This window comes from Carassius auratus, unplaced genomic scaffold (assembly GCF_003368295.1).
Source record: "Carassius auratus strain Wakin unplaced genomic scaffold, ASM336829v1 scaf_tig00215421, whole genome shotgun sequence".
NCBI classification, from domain to species: Eukaryota; Metazoa; Chordata; class Actinopteri; order Cypriniformes; family Cyprinidae; genus Carassius; species Carassius auratus.
The window spans coordinates 41,158-62,428 of record NW_020528082.1 but is presented as its reverse complement, the minus strand read 5'-3'; the positions used below and the strand labels follow the sequence as shown (position 1 = coordinate 62,428).

Genomic DNA, 21,271 nt, shown 5'->3' with positions numbered 1-21,271 from the left:
TCTGTCTGAAGGCCAGTTATTGAATCTTTTGTTATTTTTATTTTGTCATTTTAAATGACTAAAACAATAATAAAAAATAAATAAATAAACAAATATGATTTGAGTATGTTTTAAATTATTATTATTTATTATTTCAGTGTTTCCATTTGAAGACTCATGTTTAATTTCTGTTGAAGTTTTCTGAGTGAAAATTGTTTCTCAGTAAATCTTACACAAATCCAGAATGTTACATTTATGTTAACTTACTTAAAGGTTGCAGTACTTTAAACAATTGGCTGGAAATGTCAATTTCTGTAATCATCATTTAAAATATGTAAAGAACATTTATTTATTTTTACTAAAATTAATCATCATGAACCGCTCCCCCTTTTCAAAATAATGTGCACTAATCAATTGTGCCCAATAACACCATAAACACATATTCAAGACGTATAGGTTCAGTTTGTGATTTGTCTATATCCATTAACCTGCGTTTATCTCTGTTAAAACATTCTCTTTCTCTCTCTCTTTTTTATGGCATCCTTTTCTGGTAAAATTATCTTGGCTTCCATGCACAGATCCATGTCTTATTAAGTTATGTTGAAAAGATCTGAGAGCTAATGATAGGTGGCCTCAGACAGAAGAGATCGCAGTCGTTTCGGGGAATTAATCAGAGAATAGGTGGTGGGGAGAGATGAGGTGGACGTGGGTGTCAATAACACAATGGGAGCGAGGAAGTGTCGACCTGTCAGCCAGAAAGAGCTCACATAAACAAGCTGTAAAATGGATGGCCTTTCTAGAAAATGCATTATGGTATTCAAATGAGAGACCTTTCTGATAGAAGCATTTTCTAAAGTTTTTCTAAAGGAAAATGTTCGCCGAACTAGCATGCTGACAACTTCAATTTAGGCCTGTTTGTATCTTTAGAAGGATATTCTGAGGTGTTTGTTTTCTTGTAATATGTTGTTGCATTAAATGATCCTTAGATTCTTTACAAATCGTGTGTGTGTGTGTGTGTGTGTGTGTGTGTGTGTGTGTTCAACAGTAAAGATGTTTGAAATGCCAGGGTAAATTTAGAATTTTTTGGTGAACTGTTCTTTTAAGAAAAAGCACAAAAGTGAAGCTGACAGCAGTGCAGAAACTGAAAGGGCTGTTTGGATAGCAGTTGATGAACAGATTGTGCTGAGAAAGGCTGAAGATAAATGAAAGATGACGTCAGTGCAGGTACAAAAAGCTGTGAGAATAGGAAGACTTCAAAAGACCTGGAGCAGCTCTCCCAGCTAAAATGATTGGATTGGGTCTGTAAATACCCATCTCAAATTTTCCCAGACAACATAGCATACATCTCTTTTAGACTGAGTGATTTTTCATTTATTGGGCTCTTTGTTAAGGGCACGGATGTTCTTCTGTGTTCCTGTAAGTGCAGTTTCCTGCGTCTTCTCACCAAAGCTTGCTGCGGGATGGACAAACACACAGAAAAAGCCCAGTCGGTTGGCGTCTTTGTAAACACTGTATAAACCCTTGATCCGCTTGGGCTTCCTGATGATTCGTTTGAGCTCATCTGGGATTGAAATCCTCATATATGAGGTGAATGTGATCCAGCTTAACTTTCTGAGAAGCTTCCTCTGCTTTACAGTCAATATGAACTGCTGTTTGCATCTGTAAACGGCCGTTTTTCTGAGTAAAACTATAGTATCATTTGGGGGATTCTGTACTTCTGCTTAAGTATTATTGGGAAATCAATACTTCTATTCTTACTCAATTACTGTTCGGGTGCAATTATAGAACTTTCTAATTCCTTGCCATTTCACTTAAGACTTTTTATGCAGGTCATCAGGACATAAATCTTACTCCATTTACAAGTCGATACAATGTATTTGGTCATAACTATGATAATTTGTCCTTGCAAAGAGACATTTCATTAGTCACCACAACCGATTTGACCTAAAGCAATGCATTTTAATCATTCCTGAAAATGGACTGACTTGACGCACGGTCGCGGATCGTTTAATAAACCACTATATTCAAATGTCAGACCATTAGAAAATCAGTTGTTGGTTTTATAAATTCAGGTCATAGGTTTGAGAATATTGGATTCATTGTCTTAGAGACATAATTAGGACACCGAGGAAATTGGTTTTAAATGGATGTTTGTGCATCAGAAAAAATTCTCAATTTTCTCTTGATTTCAGCTATTTTAAAAGCTAAGGACAAAATAATAATATGTTCAGATACAAATAAATCCACATTTAATTGTACCTCATATTATTATATAATGTCCATTCAAGAATGTTTTTAGCTATATGTAATTTTAATTTGGTTACAGTGGTAATATTTAAACATACATTTAATGTTTTTTCCCATTAGGAACTAACTGGATATGTCATTAAATACAGTGTAAATGAAGTCAGGTGCTTGTAAGGATGGGGTTAAAAAGTTTGAGGAATTTATTATAGCTGGAAATTATTGCTTCAGACTTCAGATTCGGAGCAAGTTGAATTTTCATGCAACATAAAACAAAAAAAAAAATACATAATTTTTTCTTTGGAATTATGCGCTTTAATGAATCATGCCCAATAAGACCAGGAACATGCAGAAAGTAGATGGGGTCGATTTTGATTTCATGTTGCCTTGAAACATCATAAAATGACACAGAGGTGCACATCCTGTCAAATCACTTTTGTATATTGGTTCATTTGCTTTTTTAAATCTGAAGCTATCAGATATGATACAGTAGGTTAGACAGAGAGGTTGACTGATGACTCTTTGGCTAATGATGTCATAAATAAAGTTACATTATAAAGTTGCTTAAACCCACTGACCTGTGTCTTTGAGATTATGTATAGTCTTTATTATGTTATTAGCTCAGATGATTGAAGAAAGAGGTGAATTGTGGGTGGTTACGAGTGACAGCGAGAGGAGGGTTTAATGGTGATTGAAAGGCTAAATCAGGACAGGGAGAGGAAGAGGAAGAGAACTTGATTTACAGTCAGCCGAACGATTGCGGTTTTTCTTGCGAACAGACATTGCTCAACATCAAGGACGGCAGCGCATTATTTAATTGCAGAATTGAAGCTTTGTTGCAGTATTCCCAAAGGCTCAATGAGGCATTTATTCCTCCGTAATAAACGATAAAATGCTGATGTGCTGTAGAGTTTCACCAGTGTCTGGAGGCTGTGATGATCTCATGCTCACAGCTTTTGCATAAATGCATACCGAAAAAAATAAAAATAAATAATAAAAAAATAAAGTACATCCGCCTGCTGTTGCATATTATGTGTCAATCCATCAACTCTTCTGCTTGAAATGAATATTTTTATGCTTGCAAAAATGTTATCTCATAAAATAAGATATCTATTTCCACATTCCACATTCCAAAACTCTCTGTCTACCACTTCAACACTTCCAGTTATTTCTGTTATGCAGTACATTTTAATATCCCTCTTTATTTGGTATTTGTTGTAATGGATGCAATACTGAACTTACAATTTTTATAGAGGGATGGATTTAAATCACTGCACTACATTTGGGTATTGCCATTTTTGTTAATTTCCTGGGTACTGCAATAACTTATCTTATGAAATCTGGCAATTTGATCATTTAATTCCCATTTCTTTAATTTGAAATGATTCAAACAAGGCATGTTTTCCTGGGATTATTGTTGTAACTGGTATATACAGTATGCATATATGAAAAGCAGTGGATTAAAAATGGTATTAGTGTTATTCTGTTTGATAAAGTTGCAGAAATTATATTAGCAACACTTCAGTAATGAATTGAAAATCTAAATGAAAATGAAGGAGTCATCTTCCTGAACATTAGCACATGAGCAAATGCAATATTGACTGTGTACAACAGTTAAACAAGAAGTTAATATTGAGTGAGTTACATTGAGACACAACAGTAGATGTGTTTACATGGACACTTTTTGCTTCCATCGGAATTAATTAATTCTGATTGACGAATTCGTGTTTACATGAACGCTTAATAATGTCAACAGTTTGATATGCTCGTTTATGTCACACGTTTCTGATCGGATTTAATCTGTTGACATGCGCACACTGCATGAATATACAGTCTTCCCGACTGTTGTCAGACTGTTTTAAAATGCACACGTGATATTTATCTACTATGGGTCCTAATTAAGTGATGAACTTTTTATTCAGATTGTGGTTGTAGTCCTATTACGATCAGATTAGTAGGGTCCATCTAAACACAGAGTGTCTGTTTTACATTTCACTGAAGGAAATAGATTCAAACCAAGTCAGAACAGAAAATGTGTGCCTCTCAGAGCAACACTGTGGTTACTGAAATGATCAGATTTTTATACAAAACATTTGAGTCAGTGATTCAATAATCCTTTCATAAAGGCACTATGAAAAATGTATTTGAATGAATGATTCAAATCGTTGGGTAAAAAGATATGTCTGACTCCATGCCATTTTTCAATGAATGACTTTTGGGACCTCAACTTGTCCGTCCAACAAAGATGTTTACTGTTAGCGGCTCTCACAGCAGCAAAAAAGTTGCCAGTCAACCGCTGGAATCTTCCTCACACAATGGACAGACAAACCTGGACTGTGTATTTGTTTGACAGTATCTCAATGGAACTCTCAACTTCTTGTGTACATAGATTTAATGTTAAAACTGTACATTTATGAATTTCAGCTTTTAATGTTGTGTCATCTTTTCTAATATCATTGTAAAAACATATTTTAGCGTTATTTATGTATTAATATTACTTTATTTATTTATTTATTTATTTATTTATTTTATTCTTTTGAAGGCAACCAGAGGTAGGGTAATTTGGGATGGATTCTAAATTTGCACATTTGCTTTTTTTGTTTTATACTATTATTCCTAGAAGAAAATGTAATAAACAGTTATGAGAAGCCTTACTCTTCAGAAATACCAACTGTTGCACAAACAAAAAGCAGTTTGCATGGCGATATAAATTAATGGATATGGCAAATAAACAACACAAAGTCCCAAGTGCAGTTTATGCCTGACTAAGAAGCCTAAAGAAATGCAAGCATTGTTCTTTCGCTCCTTTTTCATTTGGTTTATTCCTTTGACACCATGGCACACAGCAGACCCCCCTCCACTCTCTGTCTGTCACACAGCAGTAAACAAATGTTACGAGAGTCTTGCATTTATTAATTCAAAATAGACAAAAGCCAGTCCCTTGTTCAAGGTAAAAACAAAGCAATCCGACAGAAAAGCTTTCTTGCATTTCCTCTTACCTCTAAACCCCAGCCATGATCTGCCACGGTCTCAGAGCTCACTGAATGCACACTGTGGCATTACTGCGTTTATTTATTTATTTTGCATTATGCTAATCATCTTTGCTGCTACTTTGGCTCATTGTCCTGATTAAGACGTCTTACGCCAACCGCTCTGAAAAGTATGCAAAGCAGACACCGCCAAAGGTGGTGAAGTATTCATTCTGTGCCGTGAGTCATGTTTGCTGATGTGTTGTGGCCTTGATCATTCCATTGTCAACTTCTTTGTTTCTCAGACTTCTCTTGGTAAATACACAGTTGCTTGCTTGATAATGAAACAGCTCTTGCAGAAAGTGAAGGAAATCCTGTGCTAGGAAACCTGACATTATAGTTCAAAATAAAAAGTTAAGCTAATGCTAATGTGTCGTTTCCTTCTCCTTGGAGTGACATAAAGGATGTTCAGGTGGTCTGCTCCATTAAAACTGGGGAAAGGGTGGAGGGCACAAGTTCATACTTCATTAGAGGGAAAATCCTCTTTAAATGTTAGATAAAGCGAGGTGTTCAAATCATGCTCGGCTCAGCAGGGGATGAAGCCATCTGTTTTAAGATGACTTTGGCACAAAATGAAGCTCATCACTAATCACTATGAAAGAACTTCACTCTGGGAGATTTGTTTAGTCTTTACCTCTCCACATGCATTTGGAAAAAGTAGGTGACAGTTGACAGTGGTGAGGCCCATCAGCGATGAATCTTATTAACATGCAATAATATTCATACTGAAATGTCTCATTTTACTTGATAAGTGTGTGGAAAGATCAGGTCGGGTTATGATCTGCTAAAGGCGATGTTCTTTGGAAGGATACGGCACTTTTCTGCATGAAAATGAGATTCTAGCTTCATGTTGTGTTGTTATGACCGCATATTCGGAAATGCACCGCTGAATATGAATGCTTTGTGATTAAAGATCACTGTCAGTGCGTACATGTCTTCCACCAAAACATGTGCATCATGCTAAAAGCCAATTTTCACCTGATGACAGATTCGTGTACATGCAATACAATGGAAAAATTACATTATTTGACCTGTCAGCTGCATCATAATTAGAATAAATGGCAAAGTTTCCCTGTCTGTTTTGTCGCATGGCTGGATTTTGATGCTCCCAGTATGGGTATTTACCATAAACACATGAAACCACAGTGTGAAATAGTCTATATTTGTATCATGCAAAAAAAAAAAAAAAAAAACCTTTTCATTAACTATTATTTGCACAACACTCAGACATGTTTTTAGTTTATATATATATATATATATATATATATATATATATATATATATATATATATATATATATATAGTTTTGCTAATTTTATTCATGCCTGCATAACTGTGGTCTGAGTTGGTTCTAAATTAAGATTCTAAATGACTTGCGACGTGCTTGAAAATGCTGCACCCAGATTTGATGCGCATACATCTTTGTATGCATGGTAAGTGAATGATACCAAATTTGTCGATTCTGTCTTCCTGATCTTACTCAATTGAGTTTGTATTACTTCTAAAGTCAGTGATTTTTCTTTCCTTGATGTTTATCAAGAACGGTTTCCAAATGGGTAGCAGTTACTTAACTATCTTGTAAGTCATGCAGTCCATGTGCTTTTGGTTTAATTTGAGCAAAGTTAAGAAACTGAGTCTCTGAGTTTAATATGGAATAGAATGTGTTAATTAATTTAGACCAGCGAATTTAAGCAGTGAGTCTGGATTAAACAAATTAAAGGAAAGGTCGACAGACCGGCACTGGCTTTGGCTCAGCAGAGTATGACTTCCGAAAGCTGTTACAGTTATTAACCAGTGTTGCAACTGAAATGCAATCATGATCAACGTGCGCTTCTTACCTTTCCAACATACTGTGGGTCTGAGCCCATGTACTCCTCGAGCACAAAGAACTGGTTCCACACCCAGCCCCTTTTGACCCTCTGAAATCCTCTGGAACCTCCATTCCTTCCTGCCGTCGATGGCCCCGTCTGGCTGTGGGGCCACTCTTGCCCTGGCCTGCTTTGGAAGGGAGCGCAGGAGCTCTGCTCAAAGAGGAAGCACAGGAACAGCAGCAGGCAGTCCCTCCTCAGCATTGGGCGGTCTGTTACGGCACTGTTCCCACGTCAAGGTCCAGAGGAAAAATGGGAGGTGAGAGACAAGAAATCCAGGGCTCCGAGGCTCACGAGCTGGAGCGTGAAGCCAGTGGGGATTGAGGAGAGGTCAGGAGTCTGGTGCTCTACCACTCCCCTCGCTGGCAAAATGACTACGGTCAGCCGGGAAGTAGATTCATCACCTGCAACAAAAAACAAAACAAAAAAACAACAGAGAATTCAGTTGTATAGCCAAGAAACAGATATTTTAATGATTTTTTTTTTTTTAACCATACAGTGGCTACAATATATATTTTGTGGAATATCTAGTCCTCTAGAGATATCAGTTACCCTGTTTTGACCCCTGTTTGGCATCTTAGAGGTTGTTCACTGAAAGCGGAGAAACATAAATCCTTAATACATCCTCTAAAATGCTCTACGGCTCCTGTGGAATACTGTCTTTCTAATAATAATGCCTGTATATTCACAGCATGTCTAGTCTTAGAGACATGTGGAATTGCAAACTAGCTGTCATAGAGGATAAGCATGCATGCACGCTCTCTTTTTTTTTACCCTGATTTTAAAGTGTGTTGGAATTAAAGTGCCTGCATACAGTATTGATTTAATTAATATTGCGATATTAATAGTAATATTAAATTAGAAATTAGAAAATAATAATGAATTAAAATTACCAAAAGTGACAATAAAAAAATATTTATACTATTACAAAAGATTTCTAAATAAATACTGTTATTTTGCATTTACTATTTTTCAAAGAATCCCGAAAAAGGGCTTCCAAAAAATAAAAAATAAAATAAAAAATAGCAGCCGACAAATAAACAGAAAACCTTTCAATATTAATAATCAGAATCATTATTAAGAGCCGAAACTAAGCACCAGATCAGCATGTTAGAATGATTTCTGATGGATCATGTGACACTGAAGATTTAATGATGCTGAAAATTCAGCTTTACATCACAGAAATAAATTATATTTTAAAAGGTATTACAATACAAAACAGTTAGTTTAAATACTAATAATTTTCACAATAGTATTGTTTTTCCTGCATTTTTGGTCAAATAAATGTAGTCTTGGTGAGCATAAGATACTTCTTTAAAAAAAAGCATAACAAAGTAATCATTTCAAACTCTTGACTGATATTAGTGTACATGAAATATTTATTAATATGGGACTCTCAGTTCTAAATGAGCTTTTTAGCTAATGTTACCAGTCATAACCAAATTTACCACTGCTCTAAATTAATCAAATGAGTGAAATCACTAACTCGATTACAACCATGAGAAAGCACAGAAATGCAATTTTACTTGATAAATGTAGTGTGTGTTTTCGCATGGGACTGAAGGAGTATGAACCTTCGGTCCATCACTTGCTATTCTTTATGGTTTAGAGACATATTACTTTTATTAGTAACAGTTGTAGAGCTGTGCTGATGCAATCATATAAATAGAGCAATATTTGTTGCCATGAAATTGCATTTTAGATCCTTTTACCAATATTTTTATTTCATTCATAGCTTGTCCTGCCAATCGATAAATGAAGAAGCAAGTCATCTAAATGAGCAGAAACTAACAGATTATCTCAGCGTGTTCATTCACATTTCTACAAGGTACAAGAGATTGAATCTGATCCATCAGGTCTCATGTGTTTGATGTAGTTTCAGTTGCAATCCAATTGAGGATTTTATGATGCACTGCAATGCATTGAAATGTGACATATGTACCATGATGGTATCATATCACAAGCTAGTTGTCGATCACCTGATCCTAAAAGTATCATTAGTTGAGCCCAAGACATTGCAACTTATTATTATGTGACTATTTATTTATTTTATTTTATTTTTGTTATTTATAACAGGTACTTTTTAAAATGATACAGTACAAGTAAACTGTAAAAGTGACATTCGACTTAGTTTAGAGATGTAGTTGTTAATTTGATGACTGCATCTTTTTTTAGTTTGATTTTTTTTTATTCTCACACCCGCATGTCACTGCATACTGCATGCTTTTCGATGGTAAAGTGGAGCGAACATTTATCTGTGAATAATTATCACATCATATCATGTTAAGAATAACCTCTGTCACTTTGTTAGCAAAAAGCAATTGCAATAAAGTCAACAGCAATTTTACATTGAAGCTGTCACCGGGAGCAGCTTGCAATTATTGCTGGGATCCATCAAGGATCGCAGTGTGCTAGTGGTTATCTGATCATCTCCAGCTAGGAAAGCACTCAACAAGATGTGTCAGGATCCTAAATTACCATGATTAGATGGTAATTTAATCAATCAATTAGATTCTCTGAGAAAGGGACAAAGCGTTCCTCTCATTCAAAAACAGAAACAACAAATAAAGCTTTCAGCATGGATTTGGCTGACATTAAACCATATTTCAGATGCAATGGATCATGGAACATCCAAGAGCAGAGACATGTCCATAATTACTGGGGACTGTCATATCTTCAGATATTGTTGCCATAAGGCAATTAAGCACTGTTTTAGCAGTATGAGATCAGTTCTGGCAGTTTATGAAAGAGAATGGCTTCTAATTGGTCACTACTAACAAACACTACTAAGAAAAATCCTTGTGTTAGTAAGAAAAGAACAGAAAGTTGGAAGGAAATCTACAATATATATATATATATAATATTCTTATTTTTTATTATTTTTTTCCAGTATTCTTTGATAAACAGAAAGTTAAAGAAAAGAGCAGCATAAAAAAAGAAAATTGGATACTACTGTTTTAATTCCAATTCTTAATTTGATAGACTTATGTTTCATTTATATAATTTATTAAATATTAAAATGGTTTGAATTATCTATATATAACTTTATTAACAATTAATAAATGCTGTTAAAGTTTTATCCCTTGTTCAAGATACTTAATGCATAAGTTAATAATCTTATTGTGCAATATTTTTAGTTGTGGCCTCTGTTTTTTGGACCCATTGTAACTATAAAATATATTTGTTGAGCCTTTGGTCTTTAGAAATGTCAAAGGACTGGAACAAACAGTTAAGAGACAGCCACTCTCACGCAAATGAGGTGCTAGGATTATATATGTGTCTGGTGCATGAACAGTTTAAAGCTGCACTGTAGTTATGTAACACATTTCTCAGTGTTTCAGTAGCCAAAGACTTCCTCAACCTCCTGATGTGATTCTGTAACAGAGGTACTGTACATCACCACCTCGTCAATCCTGAGAATCCAGTGCAGATCATAGTTTTGACATTTTTTCCAGCTCTCACACCACCTGATTCAACCTGATGCCAACCCAATAATTCTGTGATATGCCTCAATGCTTCCCGCCTCTCCTGTCCTGGTTCATTGGCTTCGGGATTGATCGCTAGCTGTTTGTGTGCAGGTCAATGTGCTTATCAGTTTGCCAGCGCTGAACCCCACCTGCTACCACCCAGTGGTGCTTTGGCGGCATTCAAGTGCATCAAGTGTAAACAGTTACCCCGACTTGCCAGGTTTTTGGGTTAGCTCACAATAGATCTGGAGGTGCTGGCGCACCAAGAACGGTCGGTGGAGGCCAAAAGGAGGAGTAGCTCTCCAAGCCCGCCAGACTCGATACTCCTGCAGGGAAGGTGTCAATGGAAAAGCAGTTGACTTCTTATCCCTGGATGCTCTCAGCCGAAACAGGCTTTTTTCAAAGCCAAATAAAATCAAAGAGACACTTCACACTGGTTCATATAGAGCGAAAGACGGCTGGTGAAATTTAACCTGCCTGTTCTAATCAAAAGCTAAAATGATTCAGAGTCATAAATTTAAGCAACGGTTATAAAATCTCAACAGTAACTTCAGGCTCTTACCATACAGGTTCCATATGAGTTGTCGCCAATGACATGTGTCTTGCTAAATCGTGTTAGATAGCATATTTCATATCTAATGTACTATGGACTGTTTGCTGAGTATTTGTTATGAGGAAAGCAAACAGAGGAATGTCTGTTTGTGTTATGATAGAAATGCAGTTATGTGCAAACTCTATGTATATGATGAAGGATATATTTAATTGATTAGAAATAATAATATTTCTAACAAGTTAAATATTATTATTTTATATAAACGGTCACCTGAAGTGTTGTTCAATAATACAGTATGTCAGACTGCTTCCCACAAAGTTATAGTTCCTTTAAACTTTTCAGAACGAGAACATTTGATCAACTGCAGCAGGCAATTTCACTTTGTAGGCGAACGCGTGGTGCTTCTGTATGGTTTGATTGATTTTAAAATGTCCCTACAATGTTAAAGGCAAGCCTACGCCCTTGATTCCACCGCGTGGAGACTGGCTTATGTCAACACTTTCGAAACCTCCGTCACTTCAGCATAGATTGAGGTGACTTAAAGTCAAACTCATCCCAGTCATCCGACGCCTGTGAAACATACATCTCTCTTCTACTAGAGTCTTTGCAGCCCAGTCATTTGGCCAAAATGCGGCTATGCAAGTTGCGTCATACCACTTTTGGAAGCAGTAATGTCAAATTTTTAGCGTGCAAAATAGCATTGGTTCACTGACTGATCTCGGCGCAAAGAGAGGGGGATAGAGAAAGTGGACTGGCAGGGAGAGGAAGCGTTCACGCTGCATTGCAAGGAGATGACTGACTGCAGTAGATGAATTCCCAGACAGCCCCAGACTGCCAGCCTCCATTACGTTTTTCCAATCTCCATAACCTGAATGACTTAAACACATCTGGACATTTAGGCTAATTAAGGTTCCATGATTGATCCTGTTAAGCAATTAAAGGATTGGATTAAACAAAGTTCAAGGAAAACCAACCCATCAGCTGGAGTTCATTTGATGATTTGCATTTCATTAGCGTTGGTGGGTCTGGGCAAATTACCTAGCCTAAATTTGCCAGTCTGAGAAGACGCGCTCCAGACTAAAAATATTGATCCAATGCATTTAAGAGGTTATCTGAAACATATACTCTAAATACCAGCAGAACTAGGCTTCTAAAAAAACTGCAGTCGAGCTTCAAAGATTGCAAGATTAATGTAAGTGGGTATTGAGTGATTCATTATTCTGAGTTTTTCTATTGCCTTATAATAAAGTCTTATTTGTTAACATTGGTTAATGCATGAGATAACATTAAAGGTCATTGCACACTGAATCCGAAATTCTTGTCCGGAAATTTTGCACGTTAAAAATTTAATACAACCTCACCTTGTGTCAGTCACTTTTGCCTCCGAAACTCTTGTCAATTATATAAAAAAAAAAATTATGGATCAGGTTCGATTTTCTGTTTTTGCATCCAAAGCAAACAAAAAAAAAGACACACACACACAAAAAAACCTGTATACAAATATTTCAGACTCATATATGTTTTCAGCGATATATGTTTTCAACGTGTAAAAATGTGACTTTGAAAATGTATTGGGAAATTTATGCTGAAAAAAAATGTTCGAAAGTTTTCACTCAGAATTTGCCAGTAAATGTTAAATAATTTCAAATAAACGGATAGTAACATTAAATTTAACATGACATTTTAAAATAAAAAACAGGTTTCAAATGAAACCCTAATTTAAAATGTAACTGTAATTATATATATATATATATATATATATATATATATATATATATATATATATATATATATATATATATATTGTAATAATATTAGCTCCATACTCATCGGGAAGAAGGAGGCGGGAACCGGCGGACAATCAAAACATTTTAATAATTCAAAAATAAACACAAAACAGTGCACCAGCCCCTCACGGACGACTGGTGCGCCCAAAATAAAAAGCAAACATAAAATATTGTCCAGGCCTGGTCCTCTCTCGTACTTCACTATAGTCGCTCCAGTTTTATATCCTTCCATCTCCTACGTGGGACTCGATACCAGCGGTGGGGCGCAGGTGTAGCTCATCTCCAATCACTACACCTGGCCTCACTCCTCATTCCCACGCCTCTCGGCCCCGCCCCACTCGCCACACACACACACACACACACACACACACACACACATATATATATATATATATATATATACACATTATCATCATTCATCCCATATAATTATAATATTATAATTAAAAAAAAATAATTCTAAAGATTAATTCCGAAATCAAAGTGAGTTTGAAAATGATAAGAAAGTGATTAAATGATGACAGCATTTTTATGGTTTTAAGTTTAATCACCAGAATTAGTGTTGAATTATCGTGTTATGAATCAATACTTAATTTAAAATGATTGCTTTCACTGCCTCCACCGTACGTCTTTCAAAGCCCCATTCTACATTTATTATAAATGACGTAATTCTGTAAGTCATTGTCAGACTAATTGAATCAAGACTCGTCTGGCTGACACCTGTCGTCTTGGGCTAATTTCATAGACCTGAAATGCTGGTGCATGGGAGGAATGACTTTATCAAGGTTATGCAGCATTTCCCCTTTCACTTACACCCGCAAGATGCTGCTTTAAAGTCTAAACTCATCAGCCAGGTTCTTCTCCTCCTCCACCTGTGCTCGCGACCAAGACAAGCTGTCACAACGTGGGTCGTCCGCATGACGGTGAGGGTCAGTGCTTATTCTGCGCTGACATAATGGGATATGACTGCTCCCGCAGTTCTGGAAGAGTCCAGAACGCTCCGCCGGTCGTTTTCGACGGACTGCGTCGTGCAGCATGCTTGATGAGAGCGTGCTTCATTAGCATGTGTCAAGCCTTGCGTTTGGAGCCCTGACCCGCATGTTGGCCCCCGATAACACGGAGCCTGGGCCTGACAGCATTCCCTGAGTGTTGCCCGACGTTCCCCATTCTCATCACCTTCAATAATCAGAGAGCATATGGCTCGCCGAGCTGCCGCCGCCGATTAAGAGGCGGGAGAAGCAACTCCCTGGGAAAGTTATTAGTTGTCAGGCCTGTCGTAAACATGATTAACTGATAAGCAGCTGCAACTGTGGCAAACTGGAGAAAGAAAGATGGAGCTCATCTGTATGAAGACCTTAATCTAAAATCTGTTTATCACTCAATGGTAGATGTGGGGGTGGTGGTATTTTAATTCTGTCGAAGGCACAGGTGCACGCACGGGCGTGTGTGTGTGTGACTGTATGGTGAGTAATATTTTATTAGGCATGGAAGTCATCGCTGTTTTAATTAAGGTAAATGGATCCTTGGAATTCTTTGGGGAGTTTTGAATGATATCATATCATTTCTTTCTGGCCAACACCGTATACTGTAAATCTTTAGGGACCAGAAAACCTCAAAACAGGACTATGGCTGCAAATTGTGACGTGCATGAGTGCTTATTTGCATATGTAGATTTGAAAATGTTTGCTCAGACACTGAAATTGATGTTATTAATGTTTTGGCAGCATTTTAAACGTTAAGCATTTTATGTACAAACATATTTTGCTCCACTGTAATTGAGATACTGTTCCAGTTTGTACAAATATTTTGAATAACTTTTTTCCCTACTTACATTTTGAGTAAAGCTTTTTAGCTATTCTGTTCTATTCTATCTATTCTATGCCTGAAATTTAAAATGTATTTTTTTTTAAATCTATGTATATTGTAAATGAAATATTGTACATTTATATGTGATAGTTAGATAGATTCCTACAAATTTCTAGTTTTCTAGAGCTGTGCAAACATAAATAATTGTACATTTTATATAATAGTAAATTTGAAATGCTCTGTGTCCATATTTTACATTTCAGTTTATATCCAAACTTAAACACTGAAACGTAAATATTGAGGACTGTCCCATATGCTAATGTATATACCATCATTAAATACATTCAGTATAAACACATTTTTCCTTCTCTAAAGAGGGTGCTGCCATAAAGCACTGCAGTCCAGATAACCCATAATTTACCAAGTGGGAATTTGCTTAGAGAAATGGCATTTAGGTAGAGAAGTATGCATTATTCACCATGCAAACATACAAATATATTATTCACCATCAGAAAATGGTCAGCAGAGATTTATGTGTCAATAAAATGCCCTTAAACTAATATGGCACCAGTAACATTTGAGCCTAAGGCACAATTTACAATTCAAACACGCAGTTAAAATATAGAATTCACTTGAGTTTCAAGAGATGCGGAGAATGAAGGATTCTCTCTGAAGGGGGTTATTTGTAGACAAACAGCTCTGAGAAATATCTTATTCTGTGAATGACCGGGAGCATGCAAATTATACACCATCAGTAGAGGTTCACCTTTGTGAGTTAGGACGGATTGCTTTCGCTCGGACTGTACCCCTCACCATTCTCTAAGACCCTGTAAAATACAATGGTTGTTTATCACTGCTTCGAAGGCAGAACTGCAGGGAGGAGAAAGACAGGACAAAGACTAGAAGAGAAATGAGAACCAGAAAGGGGTGTTTATATAAAGACAGGGTGAGAAAACAAAGATGGAAAGAGCTAATAAAGTGTGTACCCGACTCAAGCAGCCTAATAAATAATCAAGAAAGGCCTCATAAATTTAACAAATTGACACTAAAAAGCCTGGAAAACCCAGATGCAGAGCTGCAAAGATGCATGAATAAATGAGTGAGTGAATTCATGAATGAATGAATGAATTAACGATCATCAATCAGTCAATATTTTGTCATTGCTAGTAAGAAATAATACTAATTTAATAGACTCATGAAAAGGATCTAGTCATTTGATGACCTTATTTATTTAATTTCTCTGAACCAAATATTTGTGAGTACATAAGTGCAGAATGATATATATATATATATATATATATATATATATATATATATATATATATATATATATATATATATATATATATATATATATATATATATATATATATAATATGTGTGTGTGTGTGTGTGTGCGTGTGTGTGTGCGTGTGTGTGTGTGTGCGTGCGTGTGTGTGCGTGTGTGTGTGTGTGTGTGTTCTGAAAGCCACAGAACTGAAAGTCTTTAGATTTCCTATGATCTTTAAGCTGGTGAACAGCTGCTCTTGGTTTAATCATTCAAGCTGTGTAACAGTGGATGGCAGAGCCAGCTCAGGGTCAAAGGTTATCACACCTGAGCACAGCTGAATCACAATCTTTCTTATGGTTTTCTTTTGGCCTGTGATGCTGTGTCATCAGATGGTTTTTTACTCAAGTTCTCATTCTGTTCCCCTGTTCCACTCAACTCCTTTATGTTGTTCCACATCCATCTCATTGTGCCGCTGTCAGTTTGAGTGACACGTGTGAGAATTAAGCTTTATATTAAGAGCAGTGATCAATGCCTGCGAATGGATATGTGGTGCGGTGTTTTCACACAAGCTTTGACTCAAAGGGTGCTTAAACAATGCACTGGTTATATTTTAGAACAGGGCAATCATTGTAAAGCGGCTCTACATGATTATGCGGTCGATACTCAGAAAGCAACAAGGACTGGTATATGAGAAAATGTTGAAGATCAAATGAGTTCTTAACTCTACAGTCTCACAGGTTAACAATAAAACTCGGCTACATGCTGATGAGAACATTGCAATGTCACAAATCAACCAGGGCTCAGGGCGAAAATGCCACCAAAATGACCAGAAAAATCTTCATCATATTGAATTTTGATACTTAATAGTCTGCTCATGGGTTCAGTACTTCTGCATTTAACCATTTCAGAGAGATGTGAATGTTGGATGATAGGCTAGGCTAGGCTGTTATTGTTAGCTAAAACTAAAATCATGAAAAAAAAAAAAAAAAAAAAAAATTCTGTAACTTGAAATAACAGTAAACTTATTTCTTTTCCATTGATTATCAACATTTCTAGTCAATGTAATTTAAAATAATAATAATAAAAACTAATGCAAATTACAGAAACACAACAATTACTAAAACTTTAATAAAAACTTTTTAATTATTATAAATAATACAATAATTAATTTTGTTCAATAAGGATGAATACAATTTTCAAAAAGTGACAGTTATAAAAGGTTTAAATAAATGATGTAATGATGTTAATGTTTCTATTTATCCAATAATCCTGAAATAATAACTTTATCACAGTTTCCACAAAAATATGATGATATTGATCATAAGAAGTAATCACAAGAATAAAATAAATTACGATTTAAACATATTTAAGTAGAAAACAGTTACATATAAGTTATTAAACTGTAATAATATTTCATAATGTTGATGTATTTTTGATTAAATACAGAATTGCTTAGCATGCAAGTATCTTTCAAAAACATTTATAAAAAAAATAAAAAATAAAAACCTTTCAACTAACTTTCAACATTGTATAACTGAAACAGGTGTGTGTGTGTGTGTGTGTGTGTGTGTTTACATTAATTTAATATGTTGATTCTACTTTATAGACATCAGATTTAATTTCAGTTAATATCTCCATTAATTTAAATTCAAGTAGGTTCCCCTATTTAATTCTTAAGCTGAAATATGTTTGAAATCTCTATAATTAGAAGAAAAAGTATATACCGTTAAAATACCCTGAAAATCAGTTTCAGTGGCTAAATGTTGCCCCTTATTAAGAAGGAACGCTATTGACTGACCTTTCTTCTGTTCAGCACTTCCAGTGACTTCCATTCAGCTGGAAAAGGTGCACCGATCGTCTCAGATTCTGTCTAAATCAATGGCACTTTTGGCTACTAGGGGAACCGATGTTTATTGGCAGAAGGAGTAGCGTAGCGGTATAGTATGTGCCTGTGAAAGACTGTCTGATGTAAGAGCCCTCTAGATCCAAAGGCAGCGTGAAATATTTGCCAAGGTTTAAGCACATTAGATATCCTCCCATTCATTTGCTGTATGTTCTAGTCAATACGATATTGCTGTGTAAACACTATAGGATCAGTAGCTTTTCGGCGTCCAAGGTTTGTCAGAGACGTAGCAGCCATTTGAGTGACTCAAACCCGGAGCTAAGCTTTCTATTAACCAGCCAGCCGTCTGGAACACCTGCCTGCAGCTTTGCACTGGTGGCCTGAACTACCAGCCCATGCATGTCCTCCATCACAGCCTGGCCCAGGGCGGGAGGGAGAGGGAAGGAGGGAAACGAACCGTCCGGACGGAGCTTAAGCCCCAGAGAGACCTCGGGCAGACTGGATTAAATGCCAATCATGTCTGTAACTTAAATCTCCCATTATTCCTGAGAACTCCATCCCACTAGGGCTGTAGCGACACCTTTATTTCTTCTTATCTTTTCTCCAAACAGATTGAAGACCTAAATAAGAACTGTTTTTAAAGGGATAGTTCAGAATTCCATATTTTGTGTTCCAGAATTTTCATTTTTGGAAAAAAGGAATTATTTAAATAATCTGCACTCCTAATTTGAATCTCACGATTCAGCCTGCATGTTCCCAATCTTTTTACACTGTCCTTGATCTACTTCTGCCTGACCTGCTGAAAGCAGTGCAGCTGCCATAACATCACAGAAATGAACTCTCCTTTACCCCCTGAAGACACCGCGAGTGTGAACGCACAGACAGAGATAGCCGCGGGCGAGGAACGGCAGAGATACGGAAGGCACTGAGTCAGCAGAGCCCTATGGGAGCACGCCAGGCCTTGCTGCCAAGAATCACGGCCTATGATGCAAGCACCAAACGAATACAAACAAAACCCTGTGTTTAGGAGACGGAAACATCATTTGACAGCTCAGCGATGGCTCCGAGCATTCAGACTTTAGATTTTCCTGCTACCTGTCACATATCAAAGTTTTGGAGACCAGGGTCTTTTTTTAAAGTACACCGCAAATGAAAACGAACGGGGCAGTTGTCAAATCTGCAGCTTTGTGTCGTTGAACGCCCTGAAAGAAGCACATGTCAAGTTGAAAACCCCTGGTGTTAGACAGTCTGATCTGAAAGTCCAAGCTGTGGTCGGACATCAGAAAAGGGATCTCAGAGCAAGACGAAAGATGAGGGAGACAGAGAGAATAGACAGAGAAAGATCAGTAAGGAAACCCTGTCAGTGAGAGCAGAGGATTCTGAAAGCCCTGCAGCTTCAACAACACTAGCGGCAATGACACATCAGTTATGGGTGTTGTGGAGCAATGAAGCCTGCGTAGTCTTTAACAATGAGCGTCAGCGTCGATGAGAAGAGAGTTGGAGCTATATCAGCTGCTGTACAGTACCTGGCCAGATGCGTTCGCATGCTATACACCGCTTACAGACAATAACAAAACCTGAACCTGATTTAATGGCAGCATCCTAAATGAAATGGAACCTCTGAGACCAACCAATAATATGTAGATACTCCATACTCCATTCTTAGCCTTGGAAAGATGCATAATTGTGCTAAAGTTTTGAAAATCGTATTCCTTGTCTTTCACAAGGTTTAGGATCAGAGCCCAGGTTTTTGACTGCACATCAGAAAATAACTCTTTTTTTTTTCTAAGTCACTTTAGTATGAAAGCTTCTGCTAACAAGCTGACTCATTTATGAAACTTTTCTCAGTGTCTTTGTCCTTTGTAACACCTGAACTTTTAAATGAGCTATTTGGAACCGCAGCATATGTTCACTGTGCAATTTGAGAAACGACATGAAACCGTCATATTAATTCATATGGCATGGATATATCTGTACACAGATTCTAGACTCCTTTTTATACATGAGTACATTGTGTAGTTTATCTTATCGTAAGCTCAGGTAAGGCCAGTAAAAAAAACAAAAAAACAAGAAAAAAAAAAAAAAAAAAAAAAAAAAAAAACAGGCAGTCTCTTTTGTCCTCTTTTTGGGCATTTTGATTTTCTGTTTTCATCTAATATCCCAGATGGAACCGAGTGGTGTGTGCTGGTTCGCTTTAATGAATTTTGAACAGTGTGTGCTGAAAAGTGAGCAGCGTCGCGAACTTCAGAGTGAGGGAGGATGAAAAAGTAACTGTTTTTTTTTTTTTTTTTTTTTTTTTTTAAGTGTCCCTTGTTAAAAACTTTTATTAGAGAGAAGGAAATTAAATCTTCAGAGCCAATAAATCACTGGCATGCCTAATTCTCCCTCTTGCTACATTTGATTTCTGTTAAACGAGAAGCTTCATTAGACTGACTGGAAAGAACTGTTCCACTACTGCTCTCCCATAAGAGCACTTTCCAAGCAAATGATAATTGTGTTAATTTGCAACACTTTACTTAATGGAAACACTCATTGTAAATCATCATTTTTTTTCCATTTTGTCCCATTGGATCAGAGTCCTTGGCAGACACATATAGACTCCATACTGAGGTCTTCCGGTTGTTGTTGTTGTTATTGCATTTGCAGAATGATTGGGTTCCATAATTGTGCAAAACTGCAGGTAAAACTGTCAAAACAGTGATTTAACCTCACAGTTTTTGACTGAGTACTTCAGCAAATAAACTTTTGGCAGTAACTAAGATGAGTCATTTTCCACAGCAATAAACCAATACATCTGGAGAAATAAATAAATAAAGACCAGCAATATATATACTTTTTAATTTATCAAATTTCGAATGACAGAACATTAAAATTAATTGATGGAAAAAGCTACATTTAATTTGTGAATCTGAGAGAGTAGGCTTTTTCAAATGCTGATGTCTATTGTGATATATATATATATATATATATATATATATATATATATATATATATATATATATATATATATATATATATATAAAATTTAATATATGCATGATATTTGTTACAAATGTTTATCAGTTTACCAGTGGAGCAAAATTTTAATATGCAATTCATATACAGAGATCTTAAATTTCAGTGTATTTTTGTATTTAATTTATTAGATTTGTAGTAATCAGCATAAATTCTGATTACTACACATTCTGTGCTAATTTTACGTGGTTTCGGTGCAAACTTTCACAGATGCTGGCATAACTTTAATAAAATTATTTCCACAGTCACCGGTTCTTCTTGGACTCTACTTCGCATTTCAGTAATTCCAAGCAATGCAGTGTGGAACGTTTTTACGGAAAGCACTCTGAGCATAAACTGGAGGTGTTTGAGATTCCGACGTGGATATTTATTGATGTGCAATGAGAAATCCGAGTGCATGGGGCAAACAC

General features: G+C 36.3%; 1 protein-coding gene across 1 annotated transcript in view; it reads right to left on the bottom strand.

Moving 5' to 3' along the window:
* The window catches only part of LOC113094796 (cadherin-12-like), a 113,820-nt gene that overhangs the window by 56,859 nt on the left and 35,690 nt on the right, over positions 1 to 21,271 (bottom strand). The window contains exon 2 of the mRNA XM_026260450.1: positions 7,091 to 7,524. Within this exon, the coding sequence (XP_026116235.1) occupies positions 7,091 to 7,324 (234 nt within the window). The 5' untranslated portion in view covers positions 7,325 to 7,524. The remainder of the gene's footprint in view (positions 1 to 7,090; positions 7,525 to 21,271) is intronic.